Source organism: Lissotriton vulgaris, chromosome 4_1 (assembly GCF_964263255.1).
Source record: "Lissotriton vulgaris chromosome 4_1, aLisVul1.2, whole genome shotgun sequence".
NCBI lineage: Eukaryota > Metazoa > Chordata > Amphibia > Caudata > Salamandridae > Lissotriton > Lissotriton vulgaris.
This window is the reverse complement of record NC_141691.1, coordinates 676,071,533-676,091,521: the sequence shown is the minus strand read 5'-3', so window position 1 is coordinate 676,091,521 and position 19,989 is coordinate 676,071,533. Positions and strand designations below refer to the sequence as shown.

General features: G+C 42.4%; 1 protein-coding gene across 1 annotated transcript in view; it reads right to left on the bottom strand.

The window, feature by feature from the left end:
• Nucleotides 1–1,093: 1,093 nt before the first annotated feature.
• Nucleotides 1,094–19,989, bottom strand: part of ACSS2 (acyl-CoA synthetase short chain family member 2) — a 225,828-nt gene continuing 206,932 nt past the window's right edge. Inside the window, exons 15-18 of the mRNA XM_086964950.1 lie at nucleotides 19,862–19,930; nucleotides 9,580–9,756; nucleotides 7,614–7,688; nucleotides 1,094–5,871 (exon numbers count right to left, since the gene is read on the bottom strand). Of these exons, the coding sequence (XP_086821076.1) occupies nucleotides 5,744–5,871; nucleotides 7,614–7,688; nucleotides 9,580–9,756; nucleotides 19,862–19,930 (449 nt within the window). The 3' untranslated portion in view covers nucleotides 1,094–5,743. The remainder of the gene's footprint in view (nucleotides 5,872–7,613; nucleotides 7,689–9,579; nucleotides 9,757–19,861; nucleotides 19,931–19,989) is intronic.

Genomic DNA, 19,989 nt, shown 5'->3' with positions numbered 1-19,989 from the left:
GTTTTACACGATTTGTTAAGTAGAAAGCGTCTAGGGCCTCATGTTTTCATTTTCCAGCACCACCTCTGCGTGTCATTTTTTAAATGCAGTTTTATGTCGGAAGCCCGAGGCAGCTTTGTCATTAATAATGTTTAAATCTATAGGAAATGGCAGCGTTCATAAAACTGACACGCAGTGTTGATAAAACTGACATGTTTGAGGTAGCTCTTTGATGCAGGATCATTCCATAATATTCAGTAATATTTAATCACAATATTGGCACATGCACAGAGATATCTTAATAAAGTCCAGGAATGGGAGGGCTCTCATAATATGCAAATATGCAACTTTAAGGTTTGAGATTGAAAAAGCCTTCATCATATATGTTGGCGTTTGTTTTCAGAAAACATACACTTCACCTTTTAGTGGGTGGTATATCTGTGGGATGGTGGTGATGGCAACGAACATAGGTTGATAAACCTATTTTCCATTTCAATTTTCTGTGACAGCAGTGGGTCAGTTCTCTCCATACAAGAATCCCTAGAACTTATGGACCTAAAGGAAGGTAAGAACAGACTTGGGAATACTTCCTCATCTGTGGCCTTCCAGAAAAATGATATCTTCTGGATGACATTTAACTTCCCACACAATGTACTTGATTTGGGTCCTACTTTCATAAGCAAGAGTGGTCAAACACCCACACCTATGAAAGGACGGTGCTTTCTTATACTTCTCCATAGACACTTAAAATGATCAAATGCCTTGATGTCCCAAGCATGCCCATTATACCAACTGTTAAATGTGTTCAGTTGATCTTGTGGTGGACCGGGAGGATGTGACACTGGGTCCCAGAGTGGTGCAGGATACTTATTCTTAAAGTATTTTCTATCTGACAACTGATTAGTTGGTAAGTGCCCTTTTTGGAATTTTGTTTTCCTAACCTTAGATGTCCTGGGTAATCAGGGGTCTTTTCCTTCTGAAATGGCAGATGTAACTGCAACTTGTGTCTTAAACTCCTCCAATATTTCGAACAGCAAACATGGCTCTTTAAAAAATACCACCAGAAGCACAATTCACAGTGAAAGACCATGAATAAAAGGATCCAACACAACCATTATTTTTAACAAACCCTTTATTTACAACCCAAATGCTGTTCTTATGACTAATAAGCCATTATTTGCAAGTGCATTAACTCCATTAACACCGGAGGACCCTGAAATTAATTGTAAATGCATAGCAGTAGCTTCCAAGTCATTTGCAACAAAGTCAGCAATCTGCTATCTTAGCGAGAGCCCAACCAAGGACTCTAAAACAGTGAACGACTAACCTGACATATGACAATTCTGATGGCAGTAAATATGGCACACATTGGAAACTACACACACACTGACCTTGTTTTTGAAGATCCTTGTAACCTCAATCAAAATACGGTTTGTTAAACAGACATCTGGAAGGTGTTATCTATGTATACAATACGCATTATTATGAAAATGGAAGGATGGAAGTTGCATTTTATTGCATCAAGGAGGTATAAGCGGACGGAGGGCAACTCTTCACATGACCATAACAACCTGCACAGCTTAATGTCTTAATAATGAAGCATTGACAGTAATGGCATTTTGATGAAAACGGTCTTCTTCTAGAGGAAATTAAATCACAGTTAAGGTGAACTTACATATGCATGCAGAAGTATTTAGTAATACATCACAATTGTTGGTCAGACACCCATTCTGCCCATTCTGATGACAGTAATGCTCATAGAAAAGAATTCAACATAAGTAGGTAAACAAAAATAATAATTTAGAAGAGGCTTGCACGTCATAAACATATTCGAAAATGTCAAAAGTTCAGTACAGTCAGTGTTAATGCCATTCATGCCATTCAATAACAAACTTGTAACAATCTATCAAGTTGAACTGGTTGAAATTTTGACAGTCAGACTTAATTTAGAGACGAAGGCGTTCATATTCTCAAAAAGGGAATAGAAAAAAAATTTCTGCTTCACTTTTGCAAGCTGAAAAACATTGTGTATGGTAAAAGTACACGTTTACACTACCACAAGTTTACAGACTGCCTAGCTTTTAACTTTACAGGAAATCCACAGTATTAGGCCAAAACATCAACCGCAAAAACATTAAGCAGCAGATATATTTTCACTCAATGTTTTGGGTTTTTAATGGAAAATCGAAAACTGGAAGATTTTCTTTGTAATAGATAAGGAAACATAAGCAAAATAGGGAAAAAAAAATTGTGAATTAGACATCAAGTATCAAAGTTGGCAGAAACTACCACCTAAAAGGAAGTTTTAACAGAATGATATATATACAGTAATAAATGGCTCTGATAGTTTTACTGTCAATAAAATATTACAAAAATATTTTTGGAAATTCATGCTTTTTACATTTTCATTAACCTAGAAACAAAATGCAAAAAGTAGGTCGTTTTATTGCACGTACTTTTAATTGTCTTTAAATTCACAATGTTTTTGTCATTGAATTTTCTGATCAAAACTTATAGTTGATAAATAATGTTGATATATACAGGTACATGTCTACAATACATTTCTGTTTAGTGCTCAGTTGCGACTCTTCTCTTACGGTTGGTTGCCATTTAACTATCAAGTCCAAATTGTAACTGCTATTAAGTAATGGTACCTAACAATTTTATTCTGGTGAGCATTTCTTTATTATAGAATTGATACTCACTACAGCATATAAATACAGTGCAGTCTTTGGAGGATGTGACCAACAGGAAATCAAGATGGTCATGACTCACAAACAATGAGGTACATTCTGTCTGAAAAGAGACAGTACTGGTACATTTTAAAAGTCTCTGTCAAACTATAGACACAGCACTATAGAGGAGATTTACCAAAAAGTGACACAACGCAGCACAGCCTCCCATGAGGCTGCGCTGCGCTGCACGACAGGATGGAATCAGGAGAGCACCATATCTTCAAAGATATGGCTCTCTTCTCCCCTTTCGCTTGCGCCGGCACTGATTACAGCTGCCGTGCGCCACGCACACTTTAGCGCCATAGCACTAGGGTGTGTGTGTGTGAGCCTAGCAAAAGGTTTTGTACAAGAATGGTACCCTTCCTATACCAATACCATACCTAGGCAAGATGCAAAGCTTTTCCAACTTTGTATGCGTGCTGCGTAATGCAGCACGCAGGCCAAATCGGAACAGGAAGGAGAATGAAAGCATTTCTCCTTCCTTAAACCTACTTTGAAAGGGCACAGTTTTCTCACGCTTAACACAATCTACTTTATTTAGTAAATTGGATTTGGCGTGAGCAAACTTTGGTGCGCTGCTTTGCATTACGTTTCTGTTATTTACAGGGCTAAACAGTTTTAGCGCTGGAAAGTAAATTGGGAAAAAAGATTTTGCGCCAATTAGTGTCACTTTTGTGAAGCAAACACAGCACAAAATCTTAAAAAATCTCCCCCTATATGCACAGTTTTGACAAGTGTTTATTAGTCTTGTTTCCTTAGTGCCTTTCGAAGCATCATGTATATCTCAACATGCATCAATTCTCTTAATCGGTCACAGAAACCCACTCTACCCTTAGTCACATTGTACAAGTTTTGGGAGCCACTACATGCTCTGCTTCTTCATTTTACTCTTTAGGCAGAGTATGTTGCAACAGTAGTCGTATTAAAAACCCTGATCCTTTCCTGAAGCCACTGTTAAGGTATGGTGCTAAATTTGTGAAGGGGTTGTGGGTGATGAACACTAATACTCCAGGCTTCATTTTTCATCATCTGACTTTGACTCAGAAGAGGGCAGTGAAAGGTAAAAATAAAGAGAAAAATAGAAAATCAGTAACAAAGGATGAAAGCTGGGATGAGATAAAGCATCTGGAAGAGTGAAACAGAGCAACAGGAGATGTCAGTGGTGGAAGGAAGAGAAATGAGGTGGCATTAAAATATACCTGTTATTCAAAAACCCCAGCTTTAGGCTGCGCCATTGGCAGAATCCTAAGAACAAAATTGGGGCAACTACACTTATTTGTATTTACAAATTAAACACTGGAGAGATGGGAGGAGCCTTCTATATACGAGGCTCGACAAAGGTTGAGTGAAGAAAGTCCCTAGTCGTAAAGGTCTGCTTTTGATAGCACACTATTTGACCGTCTCCCACGTTTTTTAACTCAACATTCTTGTATTTAAATTCTAACAGAAATCCTAACAATAACAATAAAAATAATAACTTGTTTTACAATTGTTTTCTCACCGTAATTTTACAAACTTTATGCATCTACTGTTGCTCTTCCTAATGGACTGGTATGTCTCATAAGCGCTTACCCTGGGGGCCTAAACAGACACTTTGGTTGGTTGGTTGTCACAAAAGTTTTTATTCAAAAAGACCTAGTATTCTCTTTCAAACTCCAAAATACAAATCTTTTATAATGTATTAAAAAATGTAAGGTACACTGGAAGTTAACTATTCAAGTGAAAGCCCTATTTTTGCAATTTGAACAGTTCTGAGACCCAGGCTATTTTTTTCATCTTTGCCAGCATGTGTCCTGCAGTGACCTTATAAGTTAATATGAAGGATGTTGTCTTCTTAAAATGTACTGAGGTGCCCTTGATTTGTAAACCAGAGAAAGAAACACCAGGGACAAGCCACAGAACTATACAATGGTGCCAGAAACAGGGGAAATTGATTTACACTTTTTTTGCAGCTTGTGTAAAATGACCGCATTTGTTCCACAGCGTTCTAAAGAAATATCTTTGGACTTGATCCTGATATAGGAGGAGGTGGTTCTTGAAGGCTGGTTTGTAAGTGAGAAGAGCGGTGAAACTTTAAGGTCAGGGTTCAGGCTGCTGTCACCTCGCACCTGGACTATTAGCATGCCCCAGATCTTGGCAAATTCAGTACACCCACCACCAGGTGGTCGAAGTTTCTGCTGCCTATTGTATACCTGGGGTCATTTCCCTGGACCTGACACAACTGCACTGGCTTCCATTTACGTTGAGAGGAGCCTTCAAATCCAACAGCTTGTCACAGTGGACCCAGTTTACCAACAGAAGAGCATATTTGCCGGACACCGTTCGCAAAAATGCATGAGGACTGCAGGCGACAACAACTACTGGCTCTTAGGTTGAGAACATGAATCAGAAGTGACAGAAATAAATCTACCAGGTATCAGCAAAAGCTTATTTCATTCTCCACCAATAACCCTGTATAAAACACAAGATTGTTGAAGTAATACCCAATCATTTCCCCCAGGAATTCATAGATCATCCTATTAGCCACAATAGAGAATTCTAGTTTTTTTGCCATCAACAACAAATGAGAGTGTTGTCCATAACTCTGATACAGGAAATGTCCACATCAAAGAGCTAGCTTTGCAAAGACGATTAGACTGGATTTGAATGTCCTTAGCTTTGGCATTAATGCTCGAATCTCCTACTCCGTTTACTTGCTTATGAGTTTGAAAAAGATAAATACAATAAATCTGCTGCCTGAAATTAAAAACACCCTTTGGCTCAAACATAAAAAAAGACTTCAACAGCAGAATGATCACACCCTAAAGCAAGGGAGTATAAAAGTATCATTGCCCACATGCAGTAACAGCACAGTAGCAAGTTGTCGGGGGTTTGACAATAACACCTATTCATTGCAAGTAGGGATGGGGTACAAATGCACAAGATGGAATGTTTGATTTGTTCACACAGTTTGGATTGGAGACCCTATGGACCAGCCTCAGAGTTCGGTTCCTGTATACAGATACATGCTCGAGGGCAGATGAAAAGGTTCAAGAGGCAGCCTCGCACCTTTGGCTGAACAACAGTTCAACAATCATCGGGTCAGCAAGAGTAGAGATGTCTCCCAAGTCTTTTTCATTCCGAGCAATTTGCCGCAGGACACGTCGCATTATTTTACCTATTAGGAAAGAACAGAGATACTTTTTTAAGTTTCTGATGTTTTCATGATGTGATTTTGCCCAGTTCCTTTTGGTGTTTGACTGTAGACTATTGAACTATTAAAGTGCACTAAAGCGAAAGCCCAGATTCAAGGTAGTGTGAACTGCACATGCTAGATAGAGTAGCTAGCAGGCTGTAGTGACTACAGATCGGGTGCACCAAATCAGTTAAAAAGAAAAAACACAAAAAAGGACAACAGTTTAATGTGGATTGGACGGAGAGATTGTAAATGGCGCAGAGTGGTGCATCTAGGGGTCATATACACCATATCCAATGAAAATAAGAGAAAAGTAAATGGATGCCTTGTAACAGCTCACTAAAGCCCAAAGGCCTAAACACAAATGCAGCCAATGCACAGAGCAATCGGATGTCTGCAAAAAAACAAAAAGGTCTGGTTCTTATCTGACTCAACAATGCTGCTCAAACATACAGTGGAAAAAATAGTACACAGTCCAATCAAAGCAAGAACAACAAATATTGTCACCCAGAACACCATATACTAAAGATACATTCTACATTAGGCAATGTCCCGTGGAAATTTTCATTTTAATTCTGAATTAAATAGTGTTGGCTATGCCAGACGGCAACACGAAAGCTTGTTTATTTTAAATACTTGAGGCTTTCAGCCTCAGGGACATGATACAATATTAGCAGTAGCTGCTGGGGTTTGCAATAAGTAACATAGGGTCAGATGTAGAAAGCGCCTTTTGCAAAATACTGGCCAAAATTTGCGACCAATATGTTTGAGACCAGTGAAGTATTTTGCAAACCGACCTATGTACTAATAGGTTGGTTCCTAAAACACTGAATTGTAGTAGGTCGCAATTCGATCTACTTCACGAATATTAATGACAAAGGTCGCAAATTGCGACCACCCACTACGATTCACTGGGATCACAGGGACAGTGGCTTACTGGGGTCAGCAGACCACAGTGTCAGTGATTGCTTTTTAATTAAGCAATGGTTTTGGGTTTTTATTGCAACCTGTTTTCCTTAAAGGAAACGAGACTGTGCTTAAAAAGAAAAAAACGTTTTTCTTTTTGTTGGTTTAATGGGAGGCAGTGGTCCTTGGGACTTCTGCCTCCTTTTAAACAAAGTTGTTTTGTACATTCTCAAGGGAACCCCTTCCCTTTTGCAAACAGGTTACTACCCCAGCTTGGGGCCCGGGGTCGGTGAAATATCAATGTTTTGCGACAGTATTGCGGTCACAAAACATTGATACATAAGATACTGATTCAGTATTTGAAAGGGACGCTTACATGCCCCTTCCAGATACAGAATTGCTATTAATTTCTAACAACATTTAGCGATTCGGTATTCCAAATCGCTAAATGCACTTCACGCATAAGTAAAAGGGTTTTAGAATTCGTAAACCCTCAGCTTTTTTTAGCCTTCAGATTTGCGAATGCGAAAACCCTTTGTACAGCTGATCCATACAAACTTGTACTGGGTATTTGTGGCTATTGAAATAGATCACAAAACCTGTACGTATGTAGACATTTACAATGAGTAACACAATGTATGCTTGTTGTGTGAAACAAAATAATAATAATATAAATTTTTTAAAAAGCAGTGTTTGCACACTGAACTAAATGTGTAGGTACACAATCTTCACACAACAAATCACAGCATAATATATCTCTATCTTTGAACAACTGGTTTATAGTTGAAATAAAGAACAAGGTTCTAATATATAGTTACCTGAGCGTGTTTTTGGTAATCCAGGGGCATTCTGAATAAAATCTGGAGTTGCGATCGGTCCAATCTTCTCACGAACTGCAACATGAAAGCCAGACATACAATGAGAAAATATCTGCATTTGCATCAATTGTAGTACTGATTAAGAGTTTGTGTAGCACATGCTGCAACGGCCACTGTCCCTTAGTGCTTGTCCTAGTCTGATTTGGAGATATACTTGGATGTGGGGACCTGGGCACTGAAGGACGTTTGGGAGCTGGACCTCGAGGGGCTTGAAGCAGTGCTTCTGGCTTGGTGTGTGAGGGCTGTATGCTTTGCAAGGTTCTTCATGAGCTCTGTGTGTGTTTTGGAGGACCTTGCCTTGAGGTGCAGGAGTTTGTCTCAGGAGGCTGGATGCCGCTAGGGTCCTGACCAATTTCAACACAGATGTCTAGGCTTCTTCTTTGGAACCAGTTTTCAATGTAACTTTGCCTAAAGGGATAAGAACTTTCAGAAAGGTCTCAATGTGTAGGAAACTTGAACTGTGGGTGCGTTTAACCCTGCTGTTTGCAAAGGGTTCTTTAAAGAAGGGTATGTTTATGGTTGAGGAGTTAAACCTAAGGTAGACACAGCTGGGAAGGACTGATCCCCACAGAGGGTTCTTTGGGAATTTAACTCCCAGTGAGTAGTGAAACATTGTGATGGAGAGGCTCAAAAGATAATCAACTCTTGACAGGAACCACACTTGAGGGCTAATACTAGTATTCTGTGTTACAAAACAAAAATGGAAAGATTACATGGTACACTGTAAAATGAAATAAAAAGTGTGGACGGAAGAAGTGAGGGGGTAATGGTTATCTTCAGTGTTATGTAATTTAGGGCCCGATTAGGATGTCAGCTGGAAAGCCTCTGACCAGTAGTCAGAGACTTTACACCTGACATGGTAGGTTTAAAGTCCTACTGCCGTATTAGGATGATGGCGGTCGGAGTTTTACCCTGCGGGGGAATCCGATGTGCTTCCGAAGGGCTCAAGTAGCCTGTCAGGCAGAAAGGCAGCATAATCCCTTAAGGACTGCGTTTCCGACGTCGGGATTATGATGCCGGTTTCCGACAGCCATTCAATCTTGGCCATTCCGACATGAAAAGGCTGTCAGAAAGCAACATTGGGGGCCCCTAGAGGGCCACTTGCACCCTGGTCCTCTGAATACTGCCCTGGGGGGCACCTATGGTGCGCCCCTCAACATCTCTGCACTGTGTGGCAGGCACTGTGTGGTGCCGGCCATATGGTGCAGAGATGTTTACAAACTTTCATTTTTCAATGGGGACTTGTGCTGCAGGTGTTTTCAGCCCGCGGCACAAGCGCCCATTGAAAAATTGAAGTTTCTGACCACAGTATGTGCAGTCGCATCCCAATTGGGATTGCTTAACCATCGATACATGGTCTGGCGCTTCCTTTCACACAACGGTGCTGCGCCCGACATCGTAATCAGAGCCAAAGTGTGTTTTCTGATTAAGGTTATTGCATTAATACCCAAGACCTTCTTCACAATTCTGGGAAGGATGTCTGAACTCCACACTTTCACAATAACTCTCTTATTCAAAGAGATCACTGCTCCTATGCATTATATTTTGCATGCTCCCTATATGTCCAGTGTCATCCTGGCACCAAAATCAACCTGATTGCATTGAATTTGGCATGCCAACCTGAACAGACGGGCTCATCGAGATTCCAGAGAATGCAATCGTCAGATACAAGATAAAGTTCAATTCTACCTGAATGGTCAATTTTCCTGTAAAACTACAAAGGGAATCAATGCCTGTCTGGACAATTGTACCTCAGTCTAGAGAAGAGTCACAGAATAAGTCAGCAGCATGATTTTTCAGAACTTCAAAGGACTAGAAAAATCTCGCAATAGAAAGATCTAGAAGGCACCAGCACAGTTAAAATTACAAAGGACAGTACATGGAACACAGAATAATAGAACAGTACCTTGCTTTTTCAGCTCTGCACTTAGGAGCTCTGTGAACTTTTTTCCGTCTTTCAAAATCACAAAACAGTATAGGCACTCCCCTTTAACTGGATGTGGCCGGCTGACAGCGGCGGCCTCCGCCACAGCGGGGTGTTGGGCCAACGCAGACTCCACCTCTGCAGTGCTAAGAAGGTGACCTGTTGGGGGAGTCAGATTTTAATGATCTCAATGGGCAAGCATGAAAAGGTGGGGTGTGTATGTGTGTGCGTATGTGAGTTTGTAAGTGCGAGAACAAATAATTACAACCATCAGAAATATACCTCTCCTTTTATCACTATGGTGTGAATTATCTGTATTTCCACTTTTCCCAGTTTAGCATATGACTAATCCCATCTGACGATATATAGAATGGTTGGTTCTGACCAGTTCTGAAATGTTACCACAGTGAATGAAATTATGTAGGGCCTAATTTAGAGCAAGGTTGGGGATTTATAGGGGAGTAGAGTGGGATGTAATTTAATTATAATTAATTAAATATGTAAATTTATTTATTACATTTTAATTGACAATTAATTTTATTTAATTGATTAATTGATAATTATGTTAATTTAATTAATTTTATTTTTGTAGCGGGTTGTGGGTTTATGGGGGAGTAGGGTGGGAAGTTATTTAATTATAATTAATTAAATATGTAAATTTATTTATTGGGATTTTTTTTATAAATAATTGTTAATTAATTTGTATTTTGTAATTAATTACATTTTAATTAAAAATTAATTTTATTTAATTTATTAATTGATAAATTATGTTAATTTATCTAATTTATTTTATGTAGTGGGTTGTGGGTTTATAGGGGAATAGGGTGGGAAGTAATTTAATTATAACTAATTACATATGTTAATTTTTTGGAGTATTAGATTTTAATTGTTAAGTAAGTTTTGAATTACAAATTAATTAATTGTTAATTTGTAATTAATTAGTATTACTAGATAACTAATTGTAATGATTAAATTAAAATAGTATTTGGAAATAATAAATGTTTATATTATATTAAATTGGTAATTACTTTTAATTTTTTTTATAGATATTAATATATATATATTTTTAAATAATATATGAAGTATCTACTTTCCCTACTGTTGCAATCTTTGGAGTGGGAATAGTAATTTTTACCCCTACGCTATCCAACGCTTTCCCTAATGTTGCACTCTTTGGAGTGGGAAAAGTAATTTTTACCCCTACGCTATCCAACGCTTTCCCTACTGTTGCACTCTCTGGAGTGGGAATAGTAATTTTTACCCCTATGCTATCCAACCCTTTCCCTACTGTTGCACTCTTTGGAGTGGGAATAGTAATTTTTACCCCTACGCTATCCAACGCTTTCCCTACTGTTGCACTCTCTGGAGTGGGAATAGTAATTTTTACCCCTACGCTATCCAACGCTTTTCCTGCTGTTGCACTCTCTGGAGTGGGAATAGTAATTTTTACCCCTACGCTATCCAACGCTTTCCCTACTGTTGCACTGTCTGGAGTGGGAATAGTAATTTTTACCCCTACGCTATCCAACGCTTTCCCTACTGTTGCACTCTCTGGAGAGGGAATAGTAATTTTTACCCCTACGCTATCCAACGCTTTCCCTACTGTTGCACTGTCTGGAGTGGGAATAGTAATTTTTACCCCTACGCTATCCAACCCTTTCCCTACTGTTGCACTCTCTGGAGTAGGAATAGTAATTTTTACCTCTATGCTATTCAACGCCTTACCTACTGTTGCACTTTATGGAGTGGGGATAGTCATTTTAACCCCTATGCTATCCAACGCTTTCCCTACTGTAGCACTCTTTGGAGTGGGAATAGTAATTTTTACCCCTACGCTATCCAACGCTTTCCCTACTGTTGCACTCTCTGGAGTGGGAATAGTCATTTTTACCCCTACGCTATCCAACGCTTTCCCTACTGTTGCACTCTCTGGAGTGGGAATAGTAATTTTTACCCCTACGCTATTCAACCCTTTCCCTACTGTTGCACTCTCTGGAGTGGGAATACTAATTTTTACCCCTACTGAGGTTCCGTGACGATCGTAAGTGGTGTTTTCGACTCGTACGAATATGGTCGAGTCTGGTATCTATGAACCGCAAATGACGAGTTTAGTGGGTGTACGCATTTTCGCTGTGCTAACCTTAACCGTTCGTTTGTTTCGTGGGTTTCTGCATCCGAGCCCACGGGTTCCATCTTAGATGCGGCATCCATTTTGTCTCTTGCCCTCAAGTAGCCAGCGAACGGACGCTGTCCGCTTCGCGACCCTGGGATTCCCAAACTCTTGCGGAAGACACGTTTCCTTTGAAAGTGTCTTTATGATGAGGGAGATGATACTGTAAGGCAGATGGCCCCGCTCGAGGCTCATCTTGCCGTGCCGGTCTATTGTCTTAGCCGTGCATCTCATTAGGCACGTCCCTTTGATGCCTGCAGCTCGTGTTTCCCGATACCACCCCTTTTACACCCTTTCCGATCTCCCCACTGTTTCTGCCTTTCTCTGCACCTGTCTCTGTTCCTTCTTCGATCTGTTTACTGCTGATTGGAATGTACTAATGGTGGGAAGATGGGTTTTTACAGTTGGGAACCACCAAACGTTTCCGTACTTATGTTCCGGGCCCTGAATACATGAAAGCAACCCCTTCTGGTGTTTACGATGAGAACCGAGTTGTAACTTTTGTATACCATGTTAGCCTATGAGAGAAAACTGTATAAAAGGAGCGACCCACATTAGCAATTTGAATCAGGCTCCGTGAACCTACATGTGATGTACTTCTCGTGACTTCTGTGTTCCCTGCAGTAATAAACCTCGAATCTTTGACGCCGAAGGAAGTGTCCCGTGTCTCTGTCATTTGTACGCCGGAACAGGTTATCCACGAAGGTTTCAGGTGTTGTCCCCTGGCACCGCTGGGTCTTAGAAAAACCCAGTCCTTCAGTTGGCGCCCACCGTGGGGCTGCATCAGTTGTACCGGTCCAAGCCCGACGATCGTGAGGAACTTCGTGTGAAATCTCCGAGGGTAGGTGCACCCCGCTTCATCGATCCTGTTGTCGAAACAAGTGGCCCGACGACTTTTCCCGCGAAGATTCCCGCCTCCTGACTGCTGCGACGGACTGCTGCCCTGACTGTAGACCTGTTTTGGCGCCTGGCATAGACCTTGGTACAGCGAGACGATTGACGGGCCGTCCTGGTGACGCCATCGATCTTTGAGTTAAGTATTTGTGGGTCGCTCCCAGAGTCCTTAGTTGTGGGTGCTTAGTTGTTGCATGGTTCCATTGCATTTGTGGTTCTTAGTACTTGGTTCTTTGTTGTGATATTTGACGTCTGCAGTCGCCAAAAACCGAGAGTTTTTGCTCTTTGCAGGGACATTGTTAATCCTATAACCCTTGAAGTTTGTGAAACTCGGCTAGTGTGCGAGATGCCTGGCCGTGGTACTTTGTTCAGTTGTTTTAGAAAATGTGGTGCGGATTCCCGACTGGAGGACTCGTGTCCGATACCTCCGGCTGGAACTCCAACTTACGAGTTATATAGCAAACACAGGTTCGGACCAATTATATTCAACGAGTGCTGGATTCGCTATACTAAAAAGGATGGTGTCCTTAGTTGGCCACCTCATGGTAGTTTTGAGACTCCGATTCTAGACAATCTTGAAGCTAAATTGTTTAAGAGGAAAGCAAGGCCGGCCATGTTTGATTCCTTTCGGTTGTGGCGTAAAGAAGCCAAACAGAAAGAAATCAGACAGATTAAACGAAATCAGAGAGATGGAGTTGTTGCCATGGTAAGAAAAGCAGAGCAGTTTCAGCGAGATAAGGAGGAAAAGGAAAAGGAAGTTTTCGATAGACTACAGCGTATGTCCGTAGATAAATGTTACCCGGCTTTACCGGCGGATACGGATAAGAAGGAGGAATTGGTTGAGGACCCAGTACTGTCCTATCTTTTGAAGTCGCCACCTCCGTACGCACAGGGTACCGCAGTTCCTGTGGTTCCCCCTGTACCTGCTCCTGTACCCGTTCCCCAACCTGTTCCCCAACCTGTACCCGTTCTTCCGACTGTTCCTGCTCCCTTGCCTACTTCCGTTCCTACTGCTCCTCCACTTGTACTTCCCCATTCTCCCGCTGTTCCCGCTGCTCCTGCTGTTCTGGTTACTTCTCCTGTCTCTTCTGCTTTTGGTACCTCTCTTGTTACCCCGTTGGGTTACTCTTTGTCTCCGTCTGTTCGACGTCGTACCCCCTCTGTAGCTGCTAACTTCTTTAATTCTCTCGGACCTATTCTTGAGTCCGCTGGTTCGGACGGTCCTCAAAGACGTAGTCAGCTTCCCGGTAATCGGGAACGTGCTGCACTGTATAATATGGCGATGGCTTGGATGAAATACCCCATTAGGAATCCTCCACGTTCAGTGCTGGATACGTTTTGTCAATTCAATATACCGACGCAAAGATACGTTTTTGAAGAAATGTGTAAGGTTTTACGTGACCAAATATCGGCTGATGCATCCGACGATGTATTGACTGCTTTGACTAATCTGCAGCTCCAGTTTTCGAGCGGAATGATAGTAGACTCTAATGTTTGACGCGCTGTTGAGCAATTATTGTCTTTTCGTCCTTCTACGATGCCTCGAGCATTGTTTGTGGAGGACATTGAGGGACCGCTTGCAGCGCCTGGTCAGTATCCCATGCGTGAAGTTCCACCGGTGTGGATGCCCGGTGATGCTACTCAAAATCCTGCAGTCTTGCCGCACTTTCGGAGGGTGTGGATTCATCTCCCTTGGAAACGATCGGAAGTTCTGCAAGTGAAGCAATGATGGTTCCGCATGCAGTTGACACTCTCTTGAATCGTACGAAAACTCAGCACTTGACGAGTGCAAGGTTGTCTGGGTACGAGTTGACGCTTTTGGCAAGTCACATTCAGATAAAACGTTGTAATGTCCTGAACCCGGCGACTTTGTTGCCAATTAGCATGGAGTCAGATGAAGTAACACCTCACGACTGTTATTTACGGACTGAGGAGGAAACAAAAGGTCGCGTGGACCTTAAAAACACTCCTTTGGAAGATCCCGATGGGACCTTGTATGTGGATGGTTCATGTTTTAAATTGCCGAATGGTGATGTGACGACTGCGTATGCTGTGGTAACTTTGAATACTGTTGTGGAAGCTGCGAGATTGAATCAGAATTCTGCCCAAGCTGCAGAGCTGATCGCTTTGACTAGAGCGTGTGTGTTGTCGAAAGGGAAACGGGTGAATGTGTTTACCGACAGCCAATACACTTTTGGCGTTGCGCATAGTTTTGGACGGTTGTGGAGAGAGAGAGGTTTTATGACGTCGCATGGTACGAAGATTCAGCATGGACAGCTTGTGAACGATCTTTTGGATGCACTTACGTTGCCTAAGCAGGTGGCGATTGTCAAATGTAGTGCGCATCGTAAGGTGACGGATGATGTTGGTCGTGGTAATGCGTTTGCGGATGAGACTGCTAAGGAGACTGCCCGGAACCTTAGCACCAGAATGTATGTGACGAGTTCGGTTAGGTGGCCTACAGAGACTGGTATGTGTGAGGATACTATCGAGAGTGTGAAAGCGATACAGAATGAGGCCACTGAGACTGAAAAGACGAAGTGGAAAGAGAGTACGGGAAAGTTGGATGCGAATGGGTGTTGGATTGATTTGTCGGAGCATAAGAGATGGATGTTGCCAGATGCGTATGTGCTAGCTGTTGTGACAATGGCACACGGGTTAGCACATATTAGCGCGAAAGGTATTTGTAAGTTGTTATCCCCCGTATGGAAGAATGATGGTATCACGAAGTGTGCTGAGAGATTGGTGAAGAACTGTATGATATGTATGATGTACAACCCTGGAAAAGGAACCCCTACACCTCCTGGCCATTTTGCTCCCCCTTCATGTCCCTTTGAGGTGATCCAGCTAGACTTCATCCATATGGAGCGATGCAATAACCTGAAATACGTTTTAGTTGTGGTTTGCGCATTCTCCCGATGGATCGAAGCCTACCCCCTCAAAGATAATACTGCTCTGTCCACTGTGAAAATCCTACTAAAGGAATACTTTCCTCGGTATGGAATGCCGCGGATTGTATGGTCTGATAACGGAAGTGAGTTTGTGGGGAGTGTGATGAAGAGTGTGTGTAAGGGCCTTGGAATTACTCAGAAATTCCACAGCGACAATCATCCCCAGTCAGCAGGTTTGGTTGAAGGGTACAATGGCACCCTCAAACTGAAATTAGCGAAGATTCAGGCTACGACTGGTCTTTCGTGGCCTGACGCTTTGCCTCTAGCTCTGTTGTCAACAAGGGCGACCGTACACTCCCGAGTAGGGCTCAGTCCCTATGAAATAGTGTTCGGCCGTCCTGCGAATGTTTGGGGGGTCCCTAGACCGAGTGTGTTTTCTGATCTTGAGTACCCGATGTTGATTGATTATCTTCATGATCTGACTGCTAAACTGAGGTTAATTCACCAACAGGTCTTTGAAGCACTGCCGACACAGACGGAGGGTCCAGGCCACCAGCTCCAGCCCGGAGACTGGGTGGTGACGAGGAATTTTGGAAGAAAACGCAATCTCGAACCTCGCTTTACTGGACCCTACCAAGTCCTCCTTGCCACGAGAACTGCTGTCCGTTTGGAAGGCCGAAAGAATTGGGTGCATGCCACCCATACCAAGAAGGCACCTATACCCTTATCAGCGGACTCGTGGGTGAGGAAGGGCATTGCTTTGTCTGAAACTGAAAGATTGCAGACCTTCGTACCTTTTAGCGACGCTCAGCCTGTCGGAGAATCCTCAGTGCAGCAGAACGACATTGTTGAACATTTGCCACCACAAAACTCAAGATCTGAACAATTGACTGATCAACAGAACTCTGTTCCCTCATCGGATCCATTGTTTGACGAACAGACACGTCCTGGGAGAAGCCGATACTTTTTGCGATCTAATACCAAGGACAAATAAAAAGTTTGCTTTTGTCCCTCGACATCTACGTTACCCCATTGCCACGATCAGTCTCAACACTCGTACAACTGTGATTTTGTAAATATTGAGTTTTTTCCATATATGTGTTTTTGCTTCCACAACTGAGAGACTTTGTACATATTTTGTGAATTAGGATACCTTGCATCCGGGTGTACCGTAGGGCCGCGCGTGTACTTCCTTCTGGTTAGTAGGTCTTGACACTAGGTCGGAGACCGTCGGTTCCTGGGAACTCCTGGGGATTGACTACTGCTACACAGAAAGAAGTGCGTCAAGAAACGTTGCGGACGGTTTTAGAGGATGGCGTTTTCAAAGCGGATGGACTTTGAAAAAGCTCAGGCGCCAAGATTCAAACTGCAACAAATTACTCGTACAAAACGCTTTATGTTTCAGGTGTTCCTTCTGTTTCTAACTGTTTCCTCGTTATTGGCGGGTGGGGTATATTATATGATACAGTACTTCCTACCTTCTGCCATACCTACTCCTACTTCTGAACCTAAACTTACCACCACTGTGTCCCCTCATTCCTTCCATATCCTACCCCAACACGAGCAGGTTAGACGTGCGGAATTCAGAAATAATTCCTTCATTCAGCTCCTTCATCAGCATCAGTTAGTGGTTAACACTACCAATTGTTGGGTGTGTGGGTTAATGCCACATACCACGGATAAGGGAATTCCATATCTGGTCCTTCCTTATAGTTCCCAGGGTTCAGCTCGAGCATTTCAAACAATGTTTCGAAGTGCACTAGATTCCTACCCCAATCGAGAGCCACGTCCTTCCCACTTTGGTCCTGGTCCGTACCACAAGCCTTTGGCCATAGCGATCGCTGATTTAGATAGGGATATCTATGAGCCGTCGCTCATCCCAGAGGAGGAGGTGCGAGCCTATAGGGACCTGAGTGAGGCTGAGTATAGTGTGCTCGTGGGTGAAAGACAGCTTAGAAGCTCGTCTCCGATATGGATCGTACCCCACCTTGGTAATTTCTGTCTAAAAGGTCGTGGCCGAAGACCGAGAGCTCATCTTGGAGAGAGTGCTTGCTCCGAGACGTATGTCTTACCGATGCTCTCGTCCCCTGTGTTTCTGACTGCCAAGGGTACGTACTTCGTCTGTCATGATCGTGTGTATACGTGGTTGCCCTCTGACTTTGCGGGCACATGTTATATTGCAAATTTGTTGCCTCCGACGTTCACCGGTGATGCAGAGTACCACAAGACTAGAATTGTGAGGGGCTTGATTAGCGAAGAGGACACTGCCGGTCAAGAGGCAGGAGACTTTTTCAAAGGTTTCTTTCCGTTTTGGGGACCTATGGTCAATAGTAGGAACCTGAGACAGTTGACCCGAGTGGTGGAATCGACAGCTAATATCACTGCCAGTGCCCTTGGTAATATCACAGCAGAACTTCAGGCGGATAGGCTCATGACGTTACAAAACCGTATGGTTTTAGACGTTGTTTTAGCAGATCGAGGTGGAGTATGTAAGGTGATCCATTCGAGCTGCTGTATTTTCATTCCAGATAACGCTCCGACTGTCTATCAAGCCATTTCAAAGTTGCATAAGATCTCTGAGTCCATACACGTGGACGTAGGGGATTGGACGCTACTTGGATGGTTTTGGGGCCTGATGTCGACTTGGGGTTGGAAGATTCTGATGATCATCGGGGTTGTTGTAGCGTTTCTGTTCACGTGTTGTCTTTGTGTGCAGTGTGGTCCTGCCTTATGTGGCCTCTGTGCTACAACGTGTATAAGACAGCCGCCTGTTACCAAAGGAACTCGGATGGATAGAATTATGCTGCAGCAACATCTGGATGGTTTGATGAATATCGAATATGATTCCGACTAGTGCTTGCCTACATGAGGGCAAAAGGAGCGTCTGAGGTTCCGTGACGATCGTAAGTGGTGTTTTCGACTCGTACGAATATGGTCGAGTCTGGTATCTATGAACCGCAAATGACGAGTTTAGTGGGTGTACGCATTTTCGCTGTGCTAACCTAAACCGTTCGTTTGTTTCGTGGGTTTCTACATCCGAGCCCACGGGTTCCATCTTAGATGCGGCATCCATTTTGTCTCTTGCCCTCAAGTAGCCAGCGAACGGACGCTGTCCGCTTCGCGACCCTGGGATTCCCAAACTCTTGCGGAAGACACGTTTCCTTCGAAAGTGTCTTTATGATGAGGGAGATGATACTGTAAGGCAGATGGCCCCGTTCGAGGCTCTTCTGGCCGTGCCGGTCTATTGTCTTAGCCGTGCATCTCATTAGGCACGTCCCTTTGATGCCTGCAGCTCGTGTTTCCCGATACCACCACTTTTACACCCTTTCCGATCTCCCCACTGTTTCTGCCTTCCTCTGCACCTGTCTCTGTTCCTTCTTCGATCTGTTTACTGCTGATTGGAATGTACTAATGGTGGGAAGATGGGTTTTTACAGTTGGGAACCACCAAACGTTTCCGTACTTATGTTTCGGGCCCTGAATACATGAAAGCAACCCCTTCTGGTGTTTACGATGAGAACCGAGTTGTAACTTTTGTGTACCATGTTAGCCTATGAGAGAAAACTGTATAAAAGGAGCGACCCACAGTAGCAATTTGAATCAGGCTCCGTGAACCTACATGTGATGTACTTCTCGTGACTTCTGTGTTCCCTGCAGTAATAAACCTCGAATCTTTGACGCCGAAGGAAGTGTCCCGTGTCTCTGTCATTTGTACGCCGGAACAGGTTATCCACGAAGGTTTCAGGTGTTGTCCCCTGGCACCGCTGGGTCTTAGAAAAACCCAGTCCTTCACTACACTATCCAACGCTTTCCCTACTGTTGCACTCTCTGGCGTGGGAATAGTAATTTTTACCTCTACGCTATCCAACGCCTTATCTACTGTTGCACTCTCTGGAGTGGGAATAGTAATTTTACACTTCTGCTATCCTACGATAATAATATTGGATATTTTTTAATTATATTATGTTACTATATATATATATGTTTTAACAAATATGTTTGTAAAACATTTTTTTTATAACTTTAAGTAATTATTTAATTATTATAAGTTAATTTAAGTATTTTGAAGTATATTTTAGTAAATAATTTTTAATTTTTTTTTAATTTAACATTGTTTTTACTAAAGTCGATATTTTTACAAACTATATTTTAGTAAACGATATTTTTTACTCTATATTTTTGTACTTACCTGTTTGTAGATACAAAGTCGATATTCTGTCTGTCGATATTTTGTCGCCGATATTTTAGGTAGTCGATATTATGTCCCTCGATATTATGTCAGTGATCCATGAGAAAAACATAAACTTTACCTGAGACATTGAGCATGTCATCGATCCTTCCAGTGATCCAGAAATATCCATCCTTGTCCCTTCTGCATCCTGAGTGTTAAACAGAATAAAATGTAAACGTTACCAAATGGACCAGAAATCACCCATTC